Source organism: Thalassophryne amazonica, chromosome 22 (genome assembly GCF_902500255.1).
Source record: "Thalassophryne amazonica chromosome 22, fThaAma1.1, whole genome shotgun sequence".
NCBI classification, from domain to species: domain Eukaryota; kingdom Metazoa; phylum Chordata; class Actinopteri; order Batrachoidiformes; family Batrachoididae; genus Thalassophryne; species Thalassophryne amazonica.
In genome coordinates, this window is record NC_047124.1 from 13,490,699 (window position 1) to 13,509,672 (window position 18,974).

The 18,974-nt window shown below is 42.8% G+C and overlaps 1 protein-coding gene across 2 annotated transcripts in view; it reads left to right on the plus strand.

Moving 5' to 3' along the window:
• LOC117504225 (cAMP-regulated D2 protein) overlaps positions 1 to 18,974 on the plus strand; it is a 33,038-nt gene that overhangs the window by 5,144 nt on the left and 8,920 nt on the right. The window contains exons 2-8 of one of the 2 annotated variants that reach the window (XM_034163625.1): positions 866 to 1,202; positions 3,250 to 3,451; positions 3,711 to 3,844; positions 9,470 to 9,597; positions 9,730 to 9,848; positions 11,219 to 11,359; positions 11,735 to 11,907. In XM_034163625.1, coding sequence (XP_034019516.1) covers positions 918 to 1,202; positions 3,250 to 3,451; positions 3,711 to 3,844; positions 9,470 to 9,597; positions 9,730 to 9,848; positions 11,219 to 11,359; positions 11,735 to 11,907 — 1,182 coding nt within the window. In that variant the 5' untranslated portion in view covers positions 866 to 917. Of the gene's footprint in view, positions 1 to 566; positions 1,203 to 3,249; positions 3,452 to 3,710; positions 3,845 to 9,469; positions 9,598 to 9,729; positions 9,849 to 11,218; positions 11,360 to 11,734; positions 11,908 to 18,974 lie in introns of those variants that run through there. The other variant, XM_034163626.1, reaches the window with a different exon arrangement.

Here is an 18,974-nt window from a genome sequence, read left to right on the forward strand (position 1 = left end):
TTTTTTGTTTGTTTGTTTTTTGTAGTTTAAATAATGGATGCAGCTGCTACTCACCCAAAGATATAGTATGAGGCACGAGTAAGAAAAAGATGAATGAAAACTCTAAGGAGTTCCTGAAAACATTCAGAGCTGTTTAACCTCGGCGACAGAAACATTTTCACAACGATAAATATTGAATTATTTCTTACATATTCTTCAAAATTCCAACAATAGGAAGCATGCTTGCGTTTCTTAAAGACGAGGCGTGGCCGAGACTCCGCCGCTTTATGAGTGACAGGTGCGCGGTGACGTCATCCACCTGCTCAGCGGTTTGTCTGTCATACTACAGTTTGGACTCTAGAGGGCGGTATTTGAACCTGAATGAGGCGTTCTCTGCTCCAAACGTGTGTGTGTGTTTTTGTCCTCCCACTTTTGGGTTTTTGCATTTCTTTAAACATTTTTTACACGTGTATAAAGTGATTCAAGTGGAGAAAAGAAGCAACTATTATAATTATTACTCACTAAATGTGAAATCAGTTACTAAGGAATTGGAAGCACGTGGTGCAGCATGGTAATTACAGTGTAATAAACAAAAAAAAAACCCCTGTTGATGTCCAAACACGAGGGGACCTAACTTTAACTCCTGTGTGACTTTTTAATAAAAATCAAATTAAGTAAAGGAATGGCGACTTGTCCTCTATTAGCCTTCCTGATTCCAGCCGTTGTGGGTCTGCAGGGTGACCCTCAGCCCACCAGGCTGAGACAGAGCAGCGTTTGTCTGACAAACCGTGACATCCAAACAGCCAAATTAAAGTCACAAGTGTGCACAATGGGGAGAGCTTTCTTCTGTAACTTTCTTCCCCTCTCTGCCGATGTGTATTTCCAGTCAAAGGCTGCTGACCTGAGGAGAGCTGCAGGGAGGTCTGCTCTGTGGTGCCATGGAGAGCTTGCACGCTGTGATGCTGCTCTGCACGCTCACTTCAGCACTGGAGAAAAATGGACTTCCTGGACCTGTTGTGTTTACTGATGACGGCTACGTCAGAGGGATCACTGTGGAGAAAGTGTATATATTCTACGGTATTCCATATGCAGAACCCCCTGTGGGGGATTATCGCTGGAAGCCTCCCAGGCCTGTGAGGTCATGGCGGGGGGTTTATGATGCGTCTTTTCCCCGGGCAGCATGCATGCAGGGCTGCAGCGTCCCTGCAGAGTGCCCTCAGAAGGTAATAAAAACATTATAATCATAGTCTGATCTGAGAAATGTTCATTTATTCGTTGCCCTCTGAGGTACTTGAGCCACTTACCACCAAACCTGACATGTGCATAGGTTGAATCCAGAATTACCCTTGTTTAGGCAAAGGTCAAGGTCACTGGTATAAAAAGGTCAAAATTTTGGTTGATCTGTCCAGCTGTTCTGCTACCTTCAGTCCTTTGGCTAATTTTCCATCAAGCTTGATATGTGGAGCCAAGGTCAAGGTCAGTGGGAACAAAGGTCAAAACTATGATTCTTCACTCTGATGTCTACCAAAATTAGCACACATATGCATGTGGGTTCTTGAATTGCCCAGGTGACGTCAAATTTATCAAAGGTCTATCGATGGGGTAAAAGGTCAAAATTTACGTCTTTGATACAGATTTGCATTGAACATGGCTCCAATATGAGGGTGGGTTGTCTGTGTGAGGGGTTTGCTGTGTGTGTGGGGAGTTGTGTGTGTGGGTTGTATGTGGGGGGTTGTGTGTGTGGGTGGGTTGTATGTGGGGGGTTGTGTGTGTGGGTGGGTTGTGTGTGTGGGGAGCTGTGTGTGGGTGGGTTGCGTGTGTGGGTGGGTTGTGTGTGTGTGTGGGTTGTCTGTGTGGGGGGTTGTGTGTGTGGGGAGCTGTGTGTGGGTGGGTTGCGTGTCTGGGTGGGTTGTGTGTGTGTGTGGGTTGTCTGTGTGGGGGGTTGTGTGTGTGGTGGGTTGTGTGTGGGGAGTTGTATGTGGGGAGTTGTGTGGGGGGGTTGTGTGTGGTGGTTGTGTGTGTGGGTGGGTTGTGTGTGGGGGTTTGTGTGGGGGGTTGTGTGAGTGGGTGGGTTGTCTGTGTGGGGAGCTGTGTGTGGGTGGTTGTCTCTGTGGGTGGGTTGTGTGTGTGTGTGGGTTGTCTGTGTGGGGGGTTGTGTGTGTGGTGGGTTGTGTGTGGGGAGTTGTGTGTGGGGAGTTGTGTGGGGGGGTTGTGTGTGTGGGTGGGTTGTGTGTGGGGGTTTGTGTGGGGGGTTGTGTGGGGGGTTGTGTGAGTGGGTGGGTTGTCTGTGTGGGGAGCTGTGTGTGGGTGGTTGTCTCTGTGGGTGGGTTGTGTGTGTGTGTGGGTTGTCTGTGTGGGGAGCTGTGTGTGGGTGGTTGTCTCTGTGGGTGGGTTGTGTGTGTGTGTGTGGGTTGTCTGTGTGGGGGGTTGTGTGTGTGGGGAGCTGTGTGTGGGTGGGTTGCGTGTGTGGGTGGGTTGTGTGTGTGTGTGGGTTGTGTGTGGGGGGGTTGTGTGTGGGGAGTTGTGTGTGGGGAGTTGTGTGGGGGGGTTGTGTGTGGTGGTTGTGTGTGTGGGTGGGTTGTGTGTGGGGGTTTGTGTGGGGGGTTGTGTGGGGGGGTTGTGTGAGTGGGTGGGTTGTCTGTGTGGGGAGCTGTGTGTGGGTGGTTGTCTCTGTGGGGGGTTTGGTGTGTGTGGGTGGGTTGTGTGTGTGGAGGAGGTTGTGGGTGTGTTGTCTGTGCGTGTGTTGTCTGTGTGGGGAGTTGTGTGGGGGGGTTGTGTGGGTGGGTTGTGTGTGGGGGTTTGTGTGGGGGGTTGTGTGAGTGGGTGGGTTGTCTGTGTGGGGAGCTGTGTGTGGGTGGTTGTCTCTGTGGGGGGTTTGGTGTGTGTGGGTGGGTTGTGTGTGTGGAGGAGGTTGTGGGTGTGTTGTCTGTGCGTGCGTTGTCTGTGTGGGAGGTTGTGTGTGTGGGTGGGTTGTGTATTGGTAGGTGGATGTGTCGGGTTGGTGGTGGGGGGCCTTGCCACACATACAAACAGACACTATAATCATGTTAAGATGATTGGATAACCCCTCCCATCATGAATACCAACAGAAACAGAGATGGGGGGCTAAATGGGTTTGCGCAACAGTTGTCCATTGCCCCAACCTTCACCGAGTCACACAATCTGAAAACCCACGGCAACACCAAAGCTAACCAGGCGGTTACTTCTGTTTTGTCTTTCAGGTCAAAACACAGATAAACATGACTTTTTCTCTTTCATGTTTCTCCAAAGATAAGTGAGGACTGTCTCTACCTGAACATCTTTGTACCTCTGGATGTAAACTTTAGCGCACTCCTGCGGAGTCGGATACCTGTCCTGGTGTGGATCCATGGTGGAGACTTCATCGCTGGCTCCGCCTCCAAGCCACTTTATGACGGGCGCTTCATCAGTAACTCCTCCCACACCATTGTTGTGAGCATGGAGTACCGACTGGGTAAGGAGTCTAAAGGACTCATTACAGTGTAATAACACGTGTATTAACATATACAAAAACACAGCATATAAAAGTAGGACATCCTTTCTCTCGCACATTAATTTATATATAAAGTGTACGCACACGAGGGCACTGGATAATTTCAAACGAGTCAGCCTGCTGGTAATTACTTTGCCTCGGTCTGAAAACAGGCAGAAATGAATGTCTTACAGGAGTCAGTTATGTCTCACTGATCACATGAATTCATTTGTGATTCAAGGTGCGTTTGGGTTCCTTGTGGCAGATAAAGATCCTCACACCTCAGCTGTAGGGAATTATGGGATACTGGACCAGCAGGCAGCCCTCCTTTGGGTCCAAAAGAACATCGCCATGTTTGGAGGGGATCCCAGCAAGGCAAGCAAGCACGCACACATGGAAAATAGATAGACTTAAGCACTGTATTTAATTTCCTGCCCCTGTTAGTTTTTCAATATTTAGCACAAAGCATATTGTACACACAAAAGTGGACATTCTTTTCAAAGCAATATGCAAAAATAAAATAAAAATTTATAGCTGCACGGCAGCAATTTGCTTTACTTTGCAGGTGCCTTGGCTAAAACCCCTGAGGCCAATATTCCTCAACATTTATTGGGATCATTTGAACTCTACTTACTGAATGACAGCTACATTTAATACAACTTAACACCTATATAATCCCACCTGGATAGAAAAAAAAACTATTCATCTAATTGTGCTATTACTCAAGGCTGAAAATAACAACTTATTCCAGCATGTAGAGCAGGTATCTCAGTGGGATAAGGAGCTGGGCTACAATATATAGACCTGGGTTTGATTCCCAGTCACACTACTCATCCACTGTAAAACTCAGTGAGTTAGGTGAACTCAAACCATTTGGGGAAACCAGTTGCCTTAAACCGCTTGAGTTTGCCAACTTAAATAAAATAGTTTTCAAAAATTTATTGTTAAAGTTTTAGTAACTTAATTTATAGTTAATTAATCTTATGTAATCTTATGCTTGACTCTTAGTCTTGTCCATCCAAATTGGAAGTCCCAAAAAACAGTTTTATTTGTTATTATCTATCGTCCACCTGGTCGTTACTGTGAGTTTCTCTGTGAATTTTCAGACCTTTTGTCTGACTTAGTGCTTAGCTCAGATAATATAATTATAGTGGGCGATTTTAACATCCACACAGATGCTGAGAATGACAGCCTCAACACTGCATTTAATCTATTATTAGACTCAATTGGCTTTGCTCAAAATGTAAATGAGTCCACCCACCACTTTAATCATATCTTAGATCTTGTTCTGACTTATGGTATGGAAATTGAAGACTTAACAGTATTCCCTGAAAACTCCCTTCTGTCTGATCATTTCTTAATAACATTTACATTTACTCTGATGGACTACCCAGCAGTGGGGAATAAGTTTCATTACACTAGAAGTCTTTCAGAAAGCGCTGTAACTAGGATTAAGGATATGTTTCCTTCTTTATGTTCCCTAATGCCATATACCAACACAGTGCAGAGTAGCTACCTAAACTCTGTAAGTGAGATAGAGTATCTCGTCAATAGTTTTACATCCTCATTGAAGACAACTTTGGATGCTGTAGCTCCTCTGAAAAAGAGAGCTTTAAATCAGAAGTGCCTGACTCCGTGGTATAACTCACAAACTCACAGCTTAAAGCAGATAACCCGTAAGCTGGAGAGGAAATGGCGTCTCACTAATTTAGAAGATCTTCACTTAGCCTGGAAAAAGAGTCTGTTGCTCTATAAAAAAAGCCCTCCGTAAAGCTAGGACATCTTACTACTCATCACTAATTGAAGAAAATAAGAACAACCTCAGGTTTCTTTTCAGCACTGTAGCCAGGCTGACAAAGAGTCAGAGCTCTATTGAGCTGAGTATTCCATTAACTTTAACTAGTAATGACTTCATGACTTTCTTTGCTAACAAAATTTTAACTATTAGAGAAAAAATTACTCATAACCATCCCAAAGACGTATCGTTATCTTTGGCTGCTTTCAGTGATGCCGGTATTTGGTTAGACTCTTTCTCTCAGATTGTTCTGTCTGAGTTATTTTCATTAGTTACTTCATCCAAACCATCAACATGTCTATTAGACCCCATTCCTACCAGGCTGCTCAAGGAAGCCCTACCATTATTTAATGCTTCGATCTTAAATATGATCAATCTATCTTTATTAGTTGGCTATGTACCACAGGCTTTTAAGGTGGCAGTAATTAAACCATTACTTAAAAAGCCATCACTTGACCCAGTTATCTTAGCTAATTATAGGCCAATCTCCAACCTTCCTTTTCTCTCAAAAAAAATTCTTGAAAGGGTAGTTGTTAAACAGCTAACTGATCATCTGCAGAGGAATGGTCTATTTGAAGAGTTTCAGTCAGGTTTTAGAATTCATCATAGTACAGAAACAGCATTAGTGAAGGTTACAAATGATCTTCTTATGGCCTCAGACAGTGGACTCATCTCTGTGCTTGTTCTGTTAGACCTCAGTGCTGCTTTTGATACTGTTGACCATAAAATTTTATTACAGAGATTAGAGCATGCCATAGGTATGGGCACTGCGCTGCGGTGATTTGAATCATATTTATCTAATAGATTACAATTTGTTCATGTAAATGGGGAATCTTCTTCACAGACTAAGGTTAATTATGGAGTTCCACAAGGTTCTGTGCTAGGACCAATTTTATTCACTTTATACATGCTTCCCTTAGGCAGTATTATTAGACGGCATTGCTTAAATTTTCATTGTTACGCAGATGATACCCAGCTTTATCTATCCATGAAGCCAGAGGACACACACCAATTAGCTAAACTGCAGGATTGTCTTACAGACATAAGGACATGGATGACCTCTAATTTCCTGCTTTTAAACTCAGATAAAACTGAAGTTATTGTACTTGGCCCCACAAATCTTACAAATCTTAGAAACATGGTGTCTAACCAGATCCTTACTCTGGATGGCATTACCCTGACCTCTAGTAATATACTGTGAGAAATCTTGGAGTCATTTTTGATCAGGATTTGTCATTCAAAGCGCATATTAAACAAATATGTAAGACTGCTTTTTTGCATTTACGCAATATCTCTAAAATTAGAAAGGTCTTGTCTCAGAGTGATGCTGAAAAACTAATTCATGCATTTATTTCCTCTAGGCTGGACTATTGTAATTCATTATTATCAGGTTGTCCTAAATGTTCCCTGAAAAGCCTTCAGTTAATTCAAAATGCTGCAGCTAGAGTACTGACGGGGACTAGAAGGAGAGAGCATATCTCACCCATATTGGCCTCTCTTCATTGGCTTCCTGTTAATTCTAGAATAGAATTTAAAATTCTTCTTCTTACTTATAAGGTTTTGAATAGTCAGGTCCCTTCTTATCTTAGGTGTTGTGTGGGCTGCTGAAGAGGAGGTACTGCTGGCCCACCACCACCAGAGGGCACCCTGCCTGGAGTGCGGGCTCCAGGCACCAGAGGGCGCTGCCGCCTCACAGGAGCAGCCGGGGTGACAGCTGACACTCATCACCTGTGACAGCTGTCACCACTCATCTGATCTGCATCGGTATATCAGCAAGACGTCATCTCCACCTCTTTGCCGAGATATCGTTCTACCTGAAAGGTAATATCCTCAGCCTGACTGCTTGATAGAAAGCCTTTTTGTTGTGATTTTTGTGAGTGATAACAGACTTTTTCTCCAACGAGAGGTGGAGGTAGCTTCCCTGCCGTGCAGATTGCTGGGTGCAGACGCACCCACGTTTAATTGTGTTTTTGTTCCTCGCCAGCAGTACCAGGTCCGACACGCGGAGGCAGTGGCCACCTGGGAGTTCGGGACTTGGTGGCTCCAGTATTCCCGGGGTCTGGTGGCGGAGGAAATCGTGTGGTTCCGGTTCTGCTTTGGACAGGCGTCTCCTATCTTCGAGCCTGCCCACACGACACCTTGTAATTTGACCTTTGATCTATTGTGGAATCTGTTGTGTTTGTTGTGCACGTTCGCAACAGTAAAGTGTTGTTATTTGACCTATTCTATTGTCCGTTCATTTGCGCCCCCTGTTGTGGGTCCGTGTACTTACACTTTCCCAACATTAGGGACCTCATAGTACCATATCACCCCAATAGAGTGCTTCACTCTCAGACTGCAGGCTTACTTGTAGTTCCTAGGGTTTGTAAGAGTAGAATGGGAGGCAGAGCCTTCAGCTTTCAGGCTCCTCTCCTGTGGAACCAGCTCCCAATTCGGATCAGGGAGACAGACAACCTTTCTACTTTTAAGATTAGGCTTAAAACTTTCCTTTTTGCTAAAGCTTATAGTTAGGGCTGGATCGGGTGACCCTGAACCATCCCTTAGTTATGCTGCTATAGACTTAGACTGCTGGGGGGTTCCCATGATGCATTGAGTGTTTCTTTCTCTTTTTGCTCTGTATGCACCACTCTGCATTTAATCATTAGTGATTGATCTCTGCTCCCCTCCACAGCATGTCTTTTTCCCGGTTCTCTCCCTCAGCCCCAACCAGTCCCAGCAGAAGACTGCCCCTCCCTGAGCCTGGTTCTGCTGGAGGTTTCTTCCTGTTAAAAGGGAGTTTTTCCTTCCCACTGTTGCCAAGTGCTTGCTCACAGGGGGTCGTTTTGACCGTTGGGGTTTTTCCGTAATTATTGTATGGCTTTGCCTTACAATATAAAGCGCCTTGGGGCAACTGTTTGTTGTGATTTGGCGCTATATAAATAAAATTGATTTGATTTGATGTAAATGTAGTTTATGTTTTTCAATAAAAAAGTGACAAATACATTTCTGCATTATATTTTGGATTACATTTTTTGATGTATTCTTTGGTTTACTTGTTGACAATAATCTGCTTTCTAAAAAAAACCCAAAACAAAACAAAATCTAAATGGACTACAACAGAATGAAAAATGCTCAACGGTAGCCATGAACCTAACTTGCAGTTTTTCACAATGGTATAAATGTAGCGGCTGCGTTGTGTTGTTATGACTCCGCCCATTCGCTCCCCTCGAGACGCGAACTCACAATCTCTGGTATCGAAGTCAGACTCTCTAACCAGAAGGCTAAAACCCAGGGCTCTGGCCTTGTGACCAGAGAATCCTTTGGAGCTGTTGGGAATGAGGTTTACGAACTACATCTGCACAGTGACACCTGCTGGCCTCCGTTACATAAACTCAATTAAAATGAGTGAATGGAATGCACTGGAAATACATCACCAACACTTAAAAGCCCAAAAACTTTAAATGCACTTAAAGGAACTGAGTTGTTATGACAACAATTCATTTTTGAGATAGTTTAATTAATGGAAATAAGTGACTATAATTTTGAGTTACATTAACTTAATTATTGTATTAAAATGGAGTGTTCAGTTTGGATAAGACACTTGACCTGCATTGCCCTAGTCCATCCAGCTGTAACTGGGTACCAGTGTTTGCTCAGGAACTAACTTGCAGTGGAATGGTTTTTCATCTGAGAGAGTCGTAGACTCTCATCCACGTCACGCTGCAGAATCCAAGGATAAGGATCGGCATCAATGATCCTCAGGGCTTATTTAAGGCTTATTATGATTTAAGCATCCTTGATGCCTTTTAATGTATAAACTGACAAAATGTTTGCTGAGATGTGCTGGGCCTGTCCAGAACCCAGCATCAATCCACCAAGTGGCATATGACGAAACTCTAGGGGGATTTTACCCGACTTTTGTTGAGTGGTGTGCCTGAAGGGGAGGATCTGGCAGCAGCTGCTTGGGGAAATCAGTTGGGGTACACAGAGTTGTAAGTCGGCCAGTTATGGCAAAAAAAAAAACTCAGCCAGGTGTGAAAATTGCTGTAAGGCGTCATCCCCATTGGGGTGCCCCACTGTGTAACTGAGTGAGGACTTCTCAAGATGATCCTCACTATAAAATAAAGGTGACGTGGGCACTTTGTAAACATTTTATTGAACTTCACACATATTAGTAATCCCCAAAGGTTCCACACTAAAGCATTGTGTTTTATACTTTTTGTCAGGTGACGATATTTGGGGAGAGTGCAGGCGCCCAATCAGTAGGTCTTCACCTGATGATCCAGAGCAGTAAGCCTCTGTTTAAACAGGCCGTTGTGCAGAGTCTTCCCTTTTCCATCCCTCTGAAAAACAGGTGAACAAATATCTGCTGGGTGTTGGTTGATGAGTCTTCTGGACATATTTTTGAGAGCAACGCACCGTGATCCCACCATGTTTAAAGACAATGCCACTCAGAACGGCCATTTTGTTGTGACTTTTTCCTCAGGTATGATGCCCGAAAGCTGGGGAAGGACTTTGCCAAACAGACCAACTGTTCTGTGAGCGACATGGCCTGCCTGCTGTCTCTGAGTCCACAGGCTGTTCTCAACGCCCAGATTAAAACAAGTAGGATGCCATAAACACCAACCGACACTCGGCAAAATTCAGAGCAGCACACGGCTGCCCACACAGTTGCACAAGGATATAGTATGATCTGTTTATCTGCAAAAGACTGACTTTTTTTTTTTTTTCATGAGTGACGGCATGGAAAACAAAATCAGAAAACAGTGGAAAAAAACATTTTTCGGTGTGGAACACCACAAAATGATGTCTGGATTAAACCAGTTACTAATGAGCATTGGTGACTCAGCAATTATGTCCATGTTTCTGGAAGACTAGAGTCACTTTCTGGACCACAAATCTGTTTGTGGACTGAAAAAACACTACCTTAATGGTGGGGTGAAAAAAACTTGTAGGTTAGGGTGAGGTGAGGGGGTGGGGCAAATGTGACCTGGTAAAACAACAACAATAAAAGTAACAATAAGGACAATAATATATCTATATTGTTTATTTATTATTGTCTGTACCAAGCTTAGTCCAGTAGAGATGCCAGTCTGGAAATTTTGAGGTTCTGTGTTTTAAGTCCTATTCAAAGACCTAGAAATGCACTCTGTGTGCTTGTCAATGACCTAGACACATGCACAATCCAAGGACCTACAAACAAGCCCTATCACAGACCTAGAAATGATGAGTCCTACCCAAGGACCTACAAACAAGCCCTATCACAAACCTAGAAATGAGCCCTACTCAAGCCCTACAAACAAGCTCAAGCCAAGGCCCAAGAAATGTGTCCTATCCAGGGACAGCAAAATGAATTGTATCTGAGGACTTAATGAGCCCTATCCAAGGTCCTTGAAAAAAGCTGTAGCGAAGGATGTAAAAGGGAGCCCTAGCCAAGGATCTAGAAATGAGCAATATCCAAGGACCTATGAGCCCTACCCAAGGACCTAGAAATAAGCTAAAGCCAAGGCCCAAGAAATGTGTCCGATCCAGGGACAGAGAAATGAACTGTATCTGAAGACTTAGAAATGAACTCTATCCAAGGACCTAGAAATGAGCCCTATCCAAGGTCCTCGAAAAAAGCAGTAGCCAAAGACTTAAAAGGGAGCCCTATCCAAGGACCTAGAAATAAGCTCTATCCAAGGTCTTCGAAAAAAAAGCCGTAGCCAAAGACCAAAAATGAGCCTGAGACAAGAATTGAGAATGGCATCCTATCTAAGGACAAATAAATTAGTGTTAGCTAAGGCCGGACAAAGAAATGCTAGTGAAGAAAGTACATTTTTACCCTGCTCACCCCCCAAAGACAAAAATGTAAATAAGAAATACACAATATCCGTGTTATTGTCTTTACATTTTTTTCTGTTGGTAGACTGTAACTCTGTATATGTACACAGTATATAGTCCAGTTTGATTTAAGTGACGTGTTTTTATCTGAGGTTCCAAGATTGTGAACCCGTTCAGGTTCCTGGAGGTTTTTGAGACTTGGGGCCCCCATATTGATGGAGCGTTAATAAAAGAACAGACATTCACAGCCTTCCTGAAGGGCCACTGGCAGAAAGAGAAACCACTTCTGATGGGTAAGACATGAAAAAGCAATGCAGTTTATGGCTGTTATTCTATTTTACATGCCTCTTTTTGATTTAATTTTCATTCTGTCACCTGACTAGATTTTGAAGGTTGTGTTCTTCAACACAGATAAAATCTGATCTAAATCTTTACGTTTGGTGCACCATAAGACTGGTTTCTTTGCCTGTAAAGATACATTCAAGTGGATTTAGACTATTTCCTTTCCCCCAGGAAAGGGGTGCCACCAGAGATTTTGGGCCCCATGAAAAGAAATCTTACTAGGCCAACGTCATATTATTTTGTCAGTATTATAATTGTATCAGGGTCCTCTCTGGGCCCCTAGAATCCTTCTCTTTATTCTCTCCTTTTCGGCACCCCATCCCCAGGTACAACCTCAGAAGAGGGGGTGATCTTTGCATATAGCGTCTTCAGAAATCCTGTGTCAGCGTTGGAGAGTGTTGTGTTCATCACGGTGGTCTTTCAACAGCACGCCCTGCAGATCCTGCACCGGTACTTACCGCTGTACACGAATGCTGACCACAGGGACATGCTGGCTCAGGTACGAGAAGGAACTCAGATTTATGACTTTGACTTACAGCAATAACTGATGCCATAAAGCCGAAGCTGCAGTAACTCAAATACAGCAGCTAGAGATGCATCAAAAGTGAAAAATTAAGCAGATCTTTCCCAACAAATAGATGCAGATCACTATAAAATAAGGTGTTAGAAACTAGCTAAGGTTAGCATTCAGCCGAAGACACTTGACACACTCGAGTTCGTACCATCAAAATGTAAGAAAGTAAAATGTATTAAACAAGCTAGGTAGCTAGTAGGTAGCTACCTCACTCAAGGACTAATTAGCCGCATAGACCCTTAGCGTCCTGCCCATTTGGCTGCGCTGCTCTCCATTGACTCATTTCAAGTCGATTGTTGATGAAGGGACATGTTCCTCTACCTACAACAATAATGCCGTATACAATTACAACACGTAGCCATTGAGCCTGTGACGGTGGATGTATTCAGCCGCACGGTGGCTTAGTGGTTAGCATTGATGCCTCACAGCAAGAAGGTTGTGGGATCGCGTCCCACCCTTTCCGTGTGGTGTTTGCATGTTCTCCCCGTGTCTGCGTGGATTTTCTCCGGTCACTCCGGTTTCCTTCCACAATCAAAAACATGCTTATTTAGGGTCTTCTCCTCTCTCTGCCCCTGAGCAAGGCAGCATCTCTACATCTGGAGTTGGTCCCCGGGTGCCGCACTGTGGTGGCCCACTGCTCCTAGTGGTTGGATTGTGTGTAACTGTAATTAGGAAGGGTTAAATGCAGAGGATAAATTTCATTGTGTGTATGTATATGTACAATGACAATAAAAGCTATATTATTATTATTATATTATTCCAAATTAATACAGGACCAATTAAATTTTTTGTCCCGAGTGTAAAAACGGAAACCAAAAACATCCAATCTCAGAGCTCGGTTTAAAAAAATCCCAGATTTGTACTTTAAATGAGTTCATTTACGCCCACTGCTTTAACAGCAGGTGCATTAACACCAAATGCATTAACGGCAGGTGCATTAAAAGAAAATGCATTAACACCAGCTGCATTTACACCAGATCCATTAATGGCAGCTGCATTTATGCCAGGTGCATTAATAGCAGGTGCATTAATACCAAGTGCATTAATAGCAGGTGCAATAATACCAAGTGCATTAATAGCAGGTGCAATAATGCCAGCAGTGTTTATATCAGGTGCATTAATGGCAGCTGTATTTATGAAATGTGCATTAATAGCAGATGCATTTTTATCAGGTGCATTAATAGCAGGCACATTTATGCTAGCTGCATTTACACCAGGTGCATTAATAGCAGGTGCATTAATACCAAGTGCATTAATAGCAGGTGCAATAATACCAAGTGCATTAATAGCAGGTGCAATAATGCCAGCTGTATTTATATCAGGTGCATTAATGGCAGCTGTATTTATGAAATGTGCATTAATAGCAGATGCATTTCTGCCAGATGCATTAATAGCAGGTGCAATAATACCAAGTGCATTAATAGCAGGTGCAATAATGCTAGCTGTATTTATATCAGGTGCATTAATGGAAGCTGTATTTATGAAATGTGCATTAATAGCAGATGCATTTCTGCCAGATGCATTTATATCAGGTGCATTAATAGCAGGTGCATTTACACCAGGTGCATTAACAGCAGATGTATCAGAATAATGGGAGTGAGGCAGGCATGCGAGACTCAACTAACATTAAGAAATTACATTGTACACTTTAACAGTGTCTGAAATCGTATTAGAAGATTCTTCCTTAGGTGAAAAAGTCCAACTCCTCGTCCACATCAAGACACCTGGGTAACGAACGGATCAAGTGGGGGATTGGATGTTGGAATGAAATACATTGGGGACCTTGTGTGTCCTGTGGCCCCTATGGGCCCAACAGTTCTTGTTTTTAAACCCCAAGTATTAAGTTGGCGGTCAGACCCCCCCAGCACCCACCGTAATTAGAACCATGCTTTTAAGCAAATATTTTTCTCCTTGTTGAAAAAAAATGGATTAACTTCACTCATTTTGACAATGAGCCATGCAGGTTTTTTCTGTCCTACGACAGCTTCTCTTCTGAGAAATACAGTTGCAGACTTTTGTTGATGCTGTTTTTTTAAAAAAAAAAAAAACAACGCTTTCCTAAGATAACCGTCACCATTTTGGACAGTTTATTAATTGTGCCTGCTCAATGATATTTTTCTGGTTACCTTCTGATTTATAGACACACAAATAAGTGGAAGTTTTTTGGAAATCTGGCGTATTTTTCTTCCTTATCTCACAGTTGGGTTTTTTTCCCCTTTGTTTTGGGTGTTTAATCAGAGTGCACTGAAAGCAGGGTTTCAAAGACAGAGGTAGAAAAGTCTCCCAGCAATTTCTGCTCAACATTTCCAATTCAAAGTGTGAGGTGGCCAACCTGACGGAGCTGCAAAGAGAGGAGGTGACAGTCCCAGGCATAGTTAATATTCAGTCTCAGTTCACTGTGCAGTGATGAGACGGTGGAAAAGTCACTTGAGCGTCCACACATGACCACACACTCCCAACTCCATCATGTCTTTATAAATCACAACTCTCCAGAGGATGAGGGAGTGGGGACAATACAAATGTCTGTCACAGAGACTGGTGTGAAGAGCCCAGTAGTTTTTTAATTTTTTAAAAATAATATTGGCTTTTTCAGTGCATGGGATTTTACCTATTTCCCATGAATACAAAGGTAAAACCGTATTCCTTCACAGATCCTAAAATATGTTCCTTGCAAAATCAAAACTAGGCTGAAAAGCTAAGTGTACAAATAAAAAGGTGAATTTATGCTTTTCTTTATATTAGCTCTGGGTTGCAAAGACGGTGCCATTTTTTCCATATTTTCCAGACTAGAAATTGCCATTTTAGTTTGTTTTTTTTGTTTGTTGTGACTCATATTCCAAAGCAAATTATATGAAAAATACTGCATTTTCATCTAAGGACACAAGATGGTACAGTCTACATACATGGCAAGGTGCTCCTGTATACTGAATGAGGTAATGTGATTCACAATCCAGAGCAAGATGTGGCAGGAATTTAAGCTGGATGTCAATCACTGTAAAACAAGCTGACAGAGATGTTTTGTGTCTTAGAGAATGAGTAAATTTAGAAAATCATGCTCTCAACCTGAAAGACCATGGTCTGAAATAAAACGCAAGATAACTTCCATACAGTTCAGCAAGCCAAATGTAAGATAAGGCTATTATCTTTTTAAAATGTTTTATATAAAGAGTTTTCAAACATTTAATTACATTGCATGTTTACATCACTTATGATAATCTGGTTAGTGGTGAAAAAAATGCAGTTTACTTGAGTTTTGTGCCTCCTGCAATGATATTCATTGGCCTGTTAGCTTCTGCTCACTAATGCAGTGTTTCTGTTATAAATAAATAACATGTTGATTAAATTAATTTTCCTTCTTGTTAGATGAAGTGGTCACACCACGTTTCAAAGATAAATTAGTTATACCAAACACTGAGTAAGGCAGAAGGGTTTTAGTCATGCTAATGCTCCCCAGAATTTTGTTGAAAAAAGCTTGAAGGACCTAAATGACATGGTAAGATGGTGAGGAGCTTCCAGTCATGTGAGAGGCAAATAAAGAAAGATGCTTAAAGTGGTTGGGGTTCAAGAGGGGAAGCTGAAGTGTTTTAGTCATGCTAATGCTCCCCAGAACCAGTTTACTGAAAAAAAGTTTGAAGGACCTAAATAACATGGTGAGGAGCTTCCAGGCATGTGAGAGGCAAATAAAGAAAATGCTTAAAATGGTGGAGGGTCAAGAGGGGAAGCTGGAGGGTTTTAGTCATGCTAATGCTCCCCAGAACCATTTTACTGAAAAAAGTCTGAATGACCTAAATGACATGGTGAGATGGTGAGGAGCTTCGCTCATTAATGTCGGCAACATAAACATATTATTTACTGTAAATTATATTGACCGTTCAATAAGTCTATCAATCTCAAGAACACGGACATTTTTGTTCTTATTCTATTTAGCAATGATATTTTCATAAATACCTTTAATAAACCCATATGTATGTACCATTAAAGCCTACAATAGTTTATCATTAACATATCGTGTCAGTACCTTCATCTCAAACCCTTCATATATGCAAGCAGTTTTGAACTATGGTGTATCACATACAATTGACACAGTATCTTTACATCAACCTACGTCGATGTTCGGTCCAAGACTTTGCCTTAGTTATATTACACCTGTGTGGCTTACAATTTTTATTTTCCTCTTTGTGATGATTGTTGGTACAAATGCGACTAATACTCCGGTGCGATTTATAGCCTGAAAAATTTGGAATTTGTTTTTGGTATAAACTAAAGATATTTGGTTTCAGATCACAATATGTTTACGTAATGTGTGCATGTAGGTAGAGGTTAATAATACATTATTATGACATGTCTTGTGTTGCCTAGATTTGTTTATAATGAATTATGCTGGATTTGCCCTAAAAATAGCCTTCTGTTCTGTTTCTGATAAATCTGATAATATGCAAGAGCTCGTAGATGTGCTTCTCATCTTTTATTGCAGTAAGCACTCATTAGTGCGGCGTTTGTGCACTACACTTTCCAGAGATCACAACAACAGTGTGCGTAGCCTGCGCCTGCACACATACACTTTGTTTTCTGCAACATAGACTCAAGCGGTGATCTAAATTATGCCAAACCCAAATGTCAGTCGGTCTCATCTGGGTCAGGCTCTGTCGCAGTGCATTGCATTAGAACCGTCACAGGGGAAAATATGTGTTTGAGACCAGACAGTGTAAATTGTGATGTGCATGGTAAAATTAAGGCGGTGTTGTGTGGGTCGCTGAAGAGGAGGTACTGCTGGCCCACCACCACCAGATGGCGCCCTGCTTGGAGTGCGGGCTCCAAGCACGAGAGGGCGTCGGAGCCGCTGGAGGTGACAGCTGTCACCAATCAACACCAGCTGTCACCCATCACCACCACTACAAAGGCCGGACTGCAACTCCACCTCCTCGCCGAGAAATCTTCTACCATACAGGTAATTAGTTCTCTGCTGAACCTTAATCCGAGCATTAGTCTGATCTCTTTTGCAGCCGTTTTCCTGGGACGGATACCCTGTCTGCTGAGTTGGCGTTTGGTGTGGACTGCGACGGCTTCGCCTCCCACCCCACCCAGATAAGTGGTTATCTCGGGAGCTGCACGAGTGTGTGATTCGGAGGTGGAGGTTCTCCCTCCTAACTGAATACAGACTGTGGGATTACTGAGAGTGCGAACTCACACTAATCCAGAACTGTTTCTGTTTTCTGCCAGCAGTACCGGGTCTGACTGCTGAAGACAGTGGCCACCTGGGGCGCAGGGCTTGGCGGCTCCGGTTTTCTTCAGATCCGTTGGTGGTGGAAGCTGTGTGGGATCCGGCTCTTCTCGCACCGGACGTCTCCTATCTTCGAGCCTGCCACATGTCACCTTGTGTCAGATTGATATACCGCATATTTGTATTTGTCTGTACTACATTGTGCACCTTCACAACATTAAATTGTTACTTTTTGGCTATTCCATTGTCCCTTCATTAACACCCCCTGTTGTGGGTCCATGTCATGACACTTCCCCAACAGGCGGTCCAAAATGAATGCTTTTATTCCATTATGTAAAAGGGCCATGTGGCAAAGAGGGTCAACAGTCTGCAGGATTTCATCAAAACACAGGCTGATTTCACTAATTAGATCCGCTTTGAGTGGAATCACCTGCTGAGGCGACTGGATGAACAAACCTGCAGGTGTTCAGCTCTTTAAGGCCAACGGTTCTTTGCTTTTCAGCACTGTTGCTGTACTTGCATCATTTGGCATATCAAAATTCATTAATTAATACAGCTGGGGTTTGGAAAATCTTTTCCATCTGCCCACTTTAGTTCAGGCACCGGGTTTACCAACAACAAACTTAACAGCATTTTCTGCCAGCATTTTTTTAAAGACATAAAACAGTCGAGCATATGTATTGCATACAGTTTCATTCATCACTAATGTGGAAATTTCTGAACTATGTACTATGTATACTATGTGTACTGTGTACTATGTACTTATGTATACAGATGATCTAGCGTGCATGGATCCACTTCACAATTAACGTCAATTGCATTTACAGTGGCAGAATTCATGCAGCAGCATTTACATTTACACAAAGTGCATTCACACAAGGTGCAATAAAGTGAGATGCATTTACACTACCTGCATTAACACCTGCTGCATTTATGCCAGCTGCATTCACAAAAAGTTCATTTACGCCAGCTGCTTTAACAGCAGGTGCATTGACACCAGCTGCATTGACACCAGGTGCATTAACGGGAGCTGCATTTATGCCAGGTGCATTAATACCAAGCGCAATAATAGCAGGTGCATTAATGCCAGCTGCATTTATATCAGGTGTATTAACGTGCAATGTGCATAGCAGCTGCATTTCTGCCAGTTGCATTAACAGCAGGTGCATTAAAAGCAAATGCATTAACACCAGCTGCATTTTTTCCTTCTCACTGTCGCCAAGTGCTTGCTCACAGGGGGTCGTTTTGACCATTGGGGTTTTTACGTAATTATTGTATGGCCTTGCCTTACAATATAAAGCGCCTTGGGGCAACTGTTTGTTGTGATTTGGCGCTATATAAATAAAATTGATTGATTTACACCAGGTGCATTAATATCAAGTGCATTGATAGCAGGTGCATTAATGCCAGCTACATTTATATCAGGTGCATTAACGGCAGCTGTATTTATGAAATGTGCATTAACAGCAGCTGCATTTACACCAGGTGCATTAACGGCAGCTGTATATATGAAATGTGCATTAATAGCAGCTGCATTTCTGCCAGATGCATTAACAGCAGGTGCATTTATGCCAGCTGCATTTACACCAGGTGCATTAACAGCAGCTGCATTTACACAAGGTGCATTAACGGGAGTTGTATTTATGAAATGTGCATTAACAGCACCTGCATTTACACCAGGTGCATTAACGGCAGCTGTATCTATGAAATGTGCATTAATAGCAGCTGCATTTCTGCCAGATGCATTAACAGCAGGTGCATTTATGTCAGC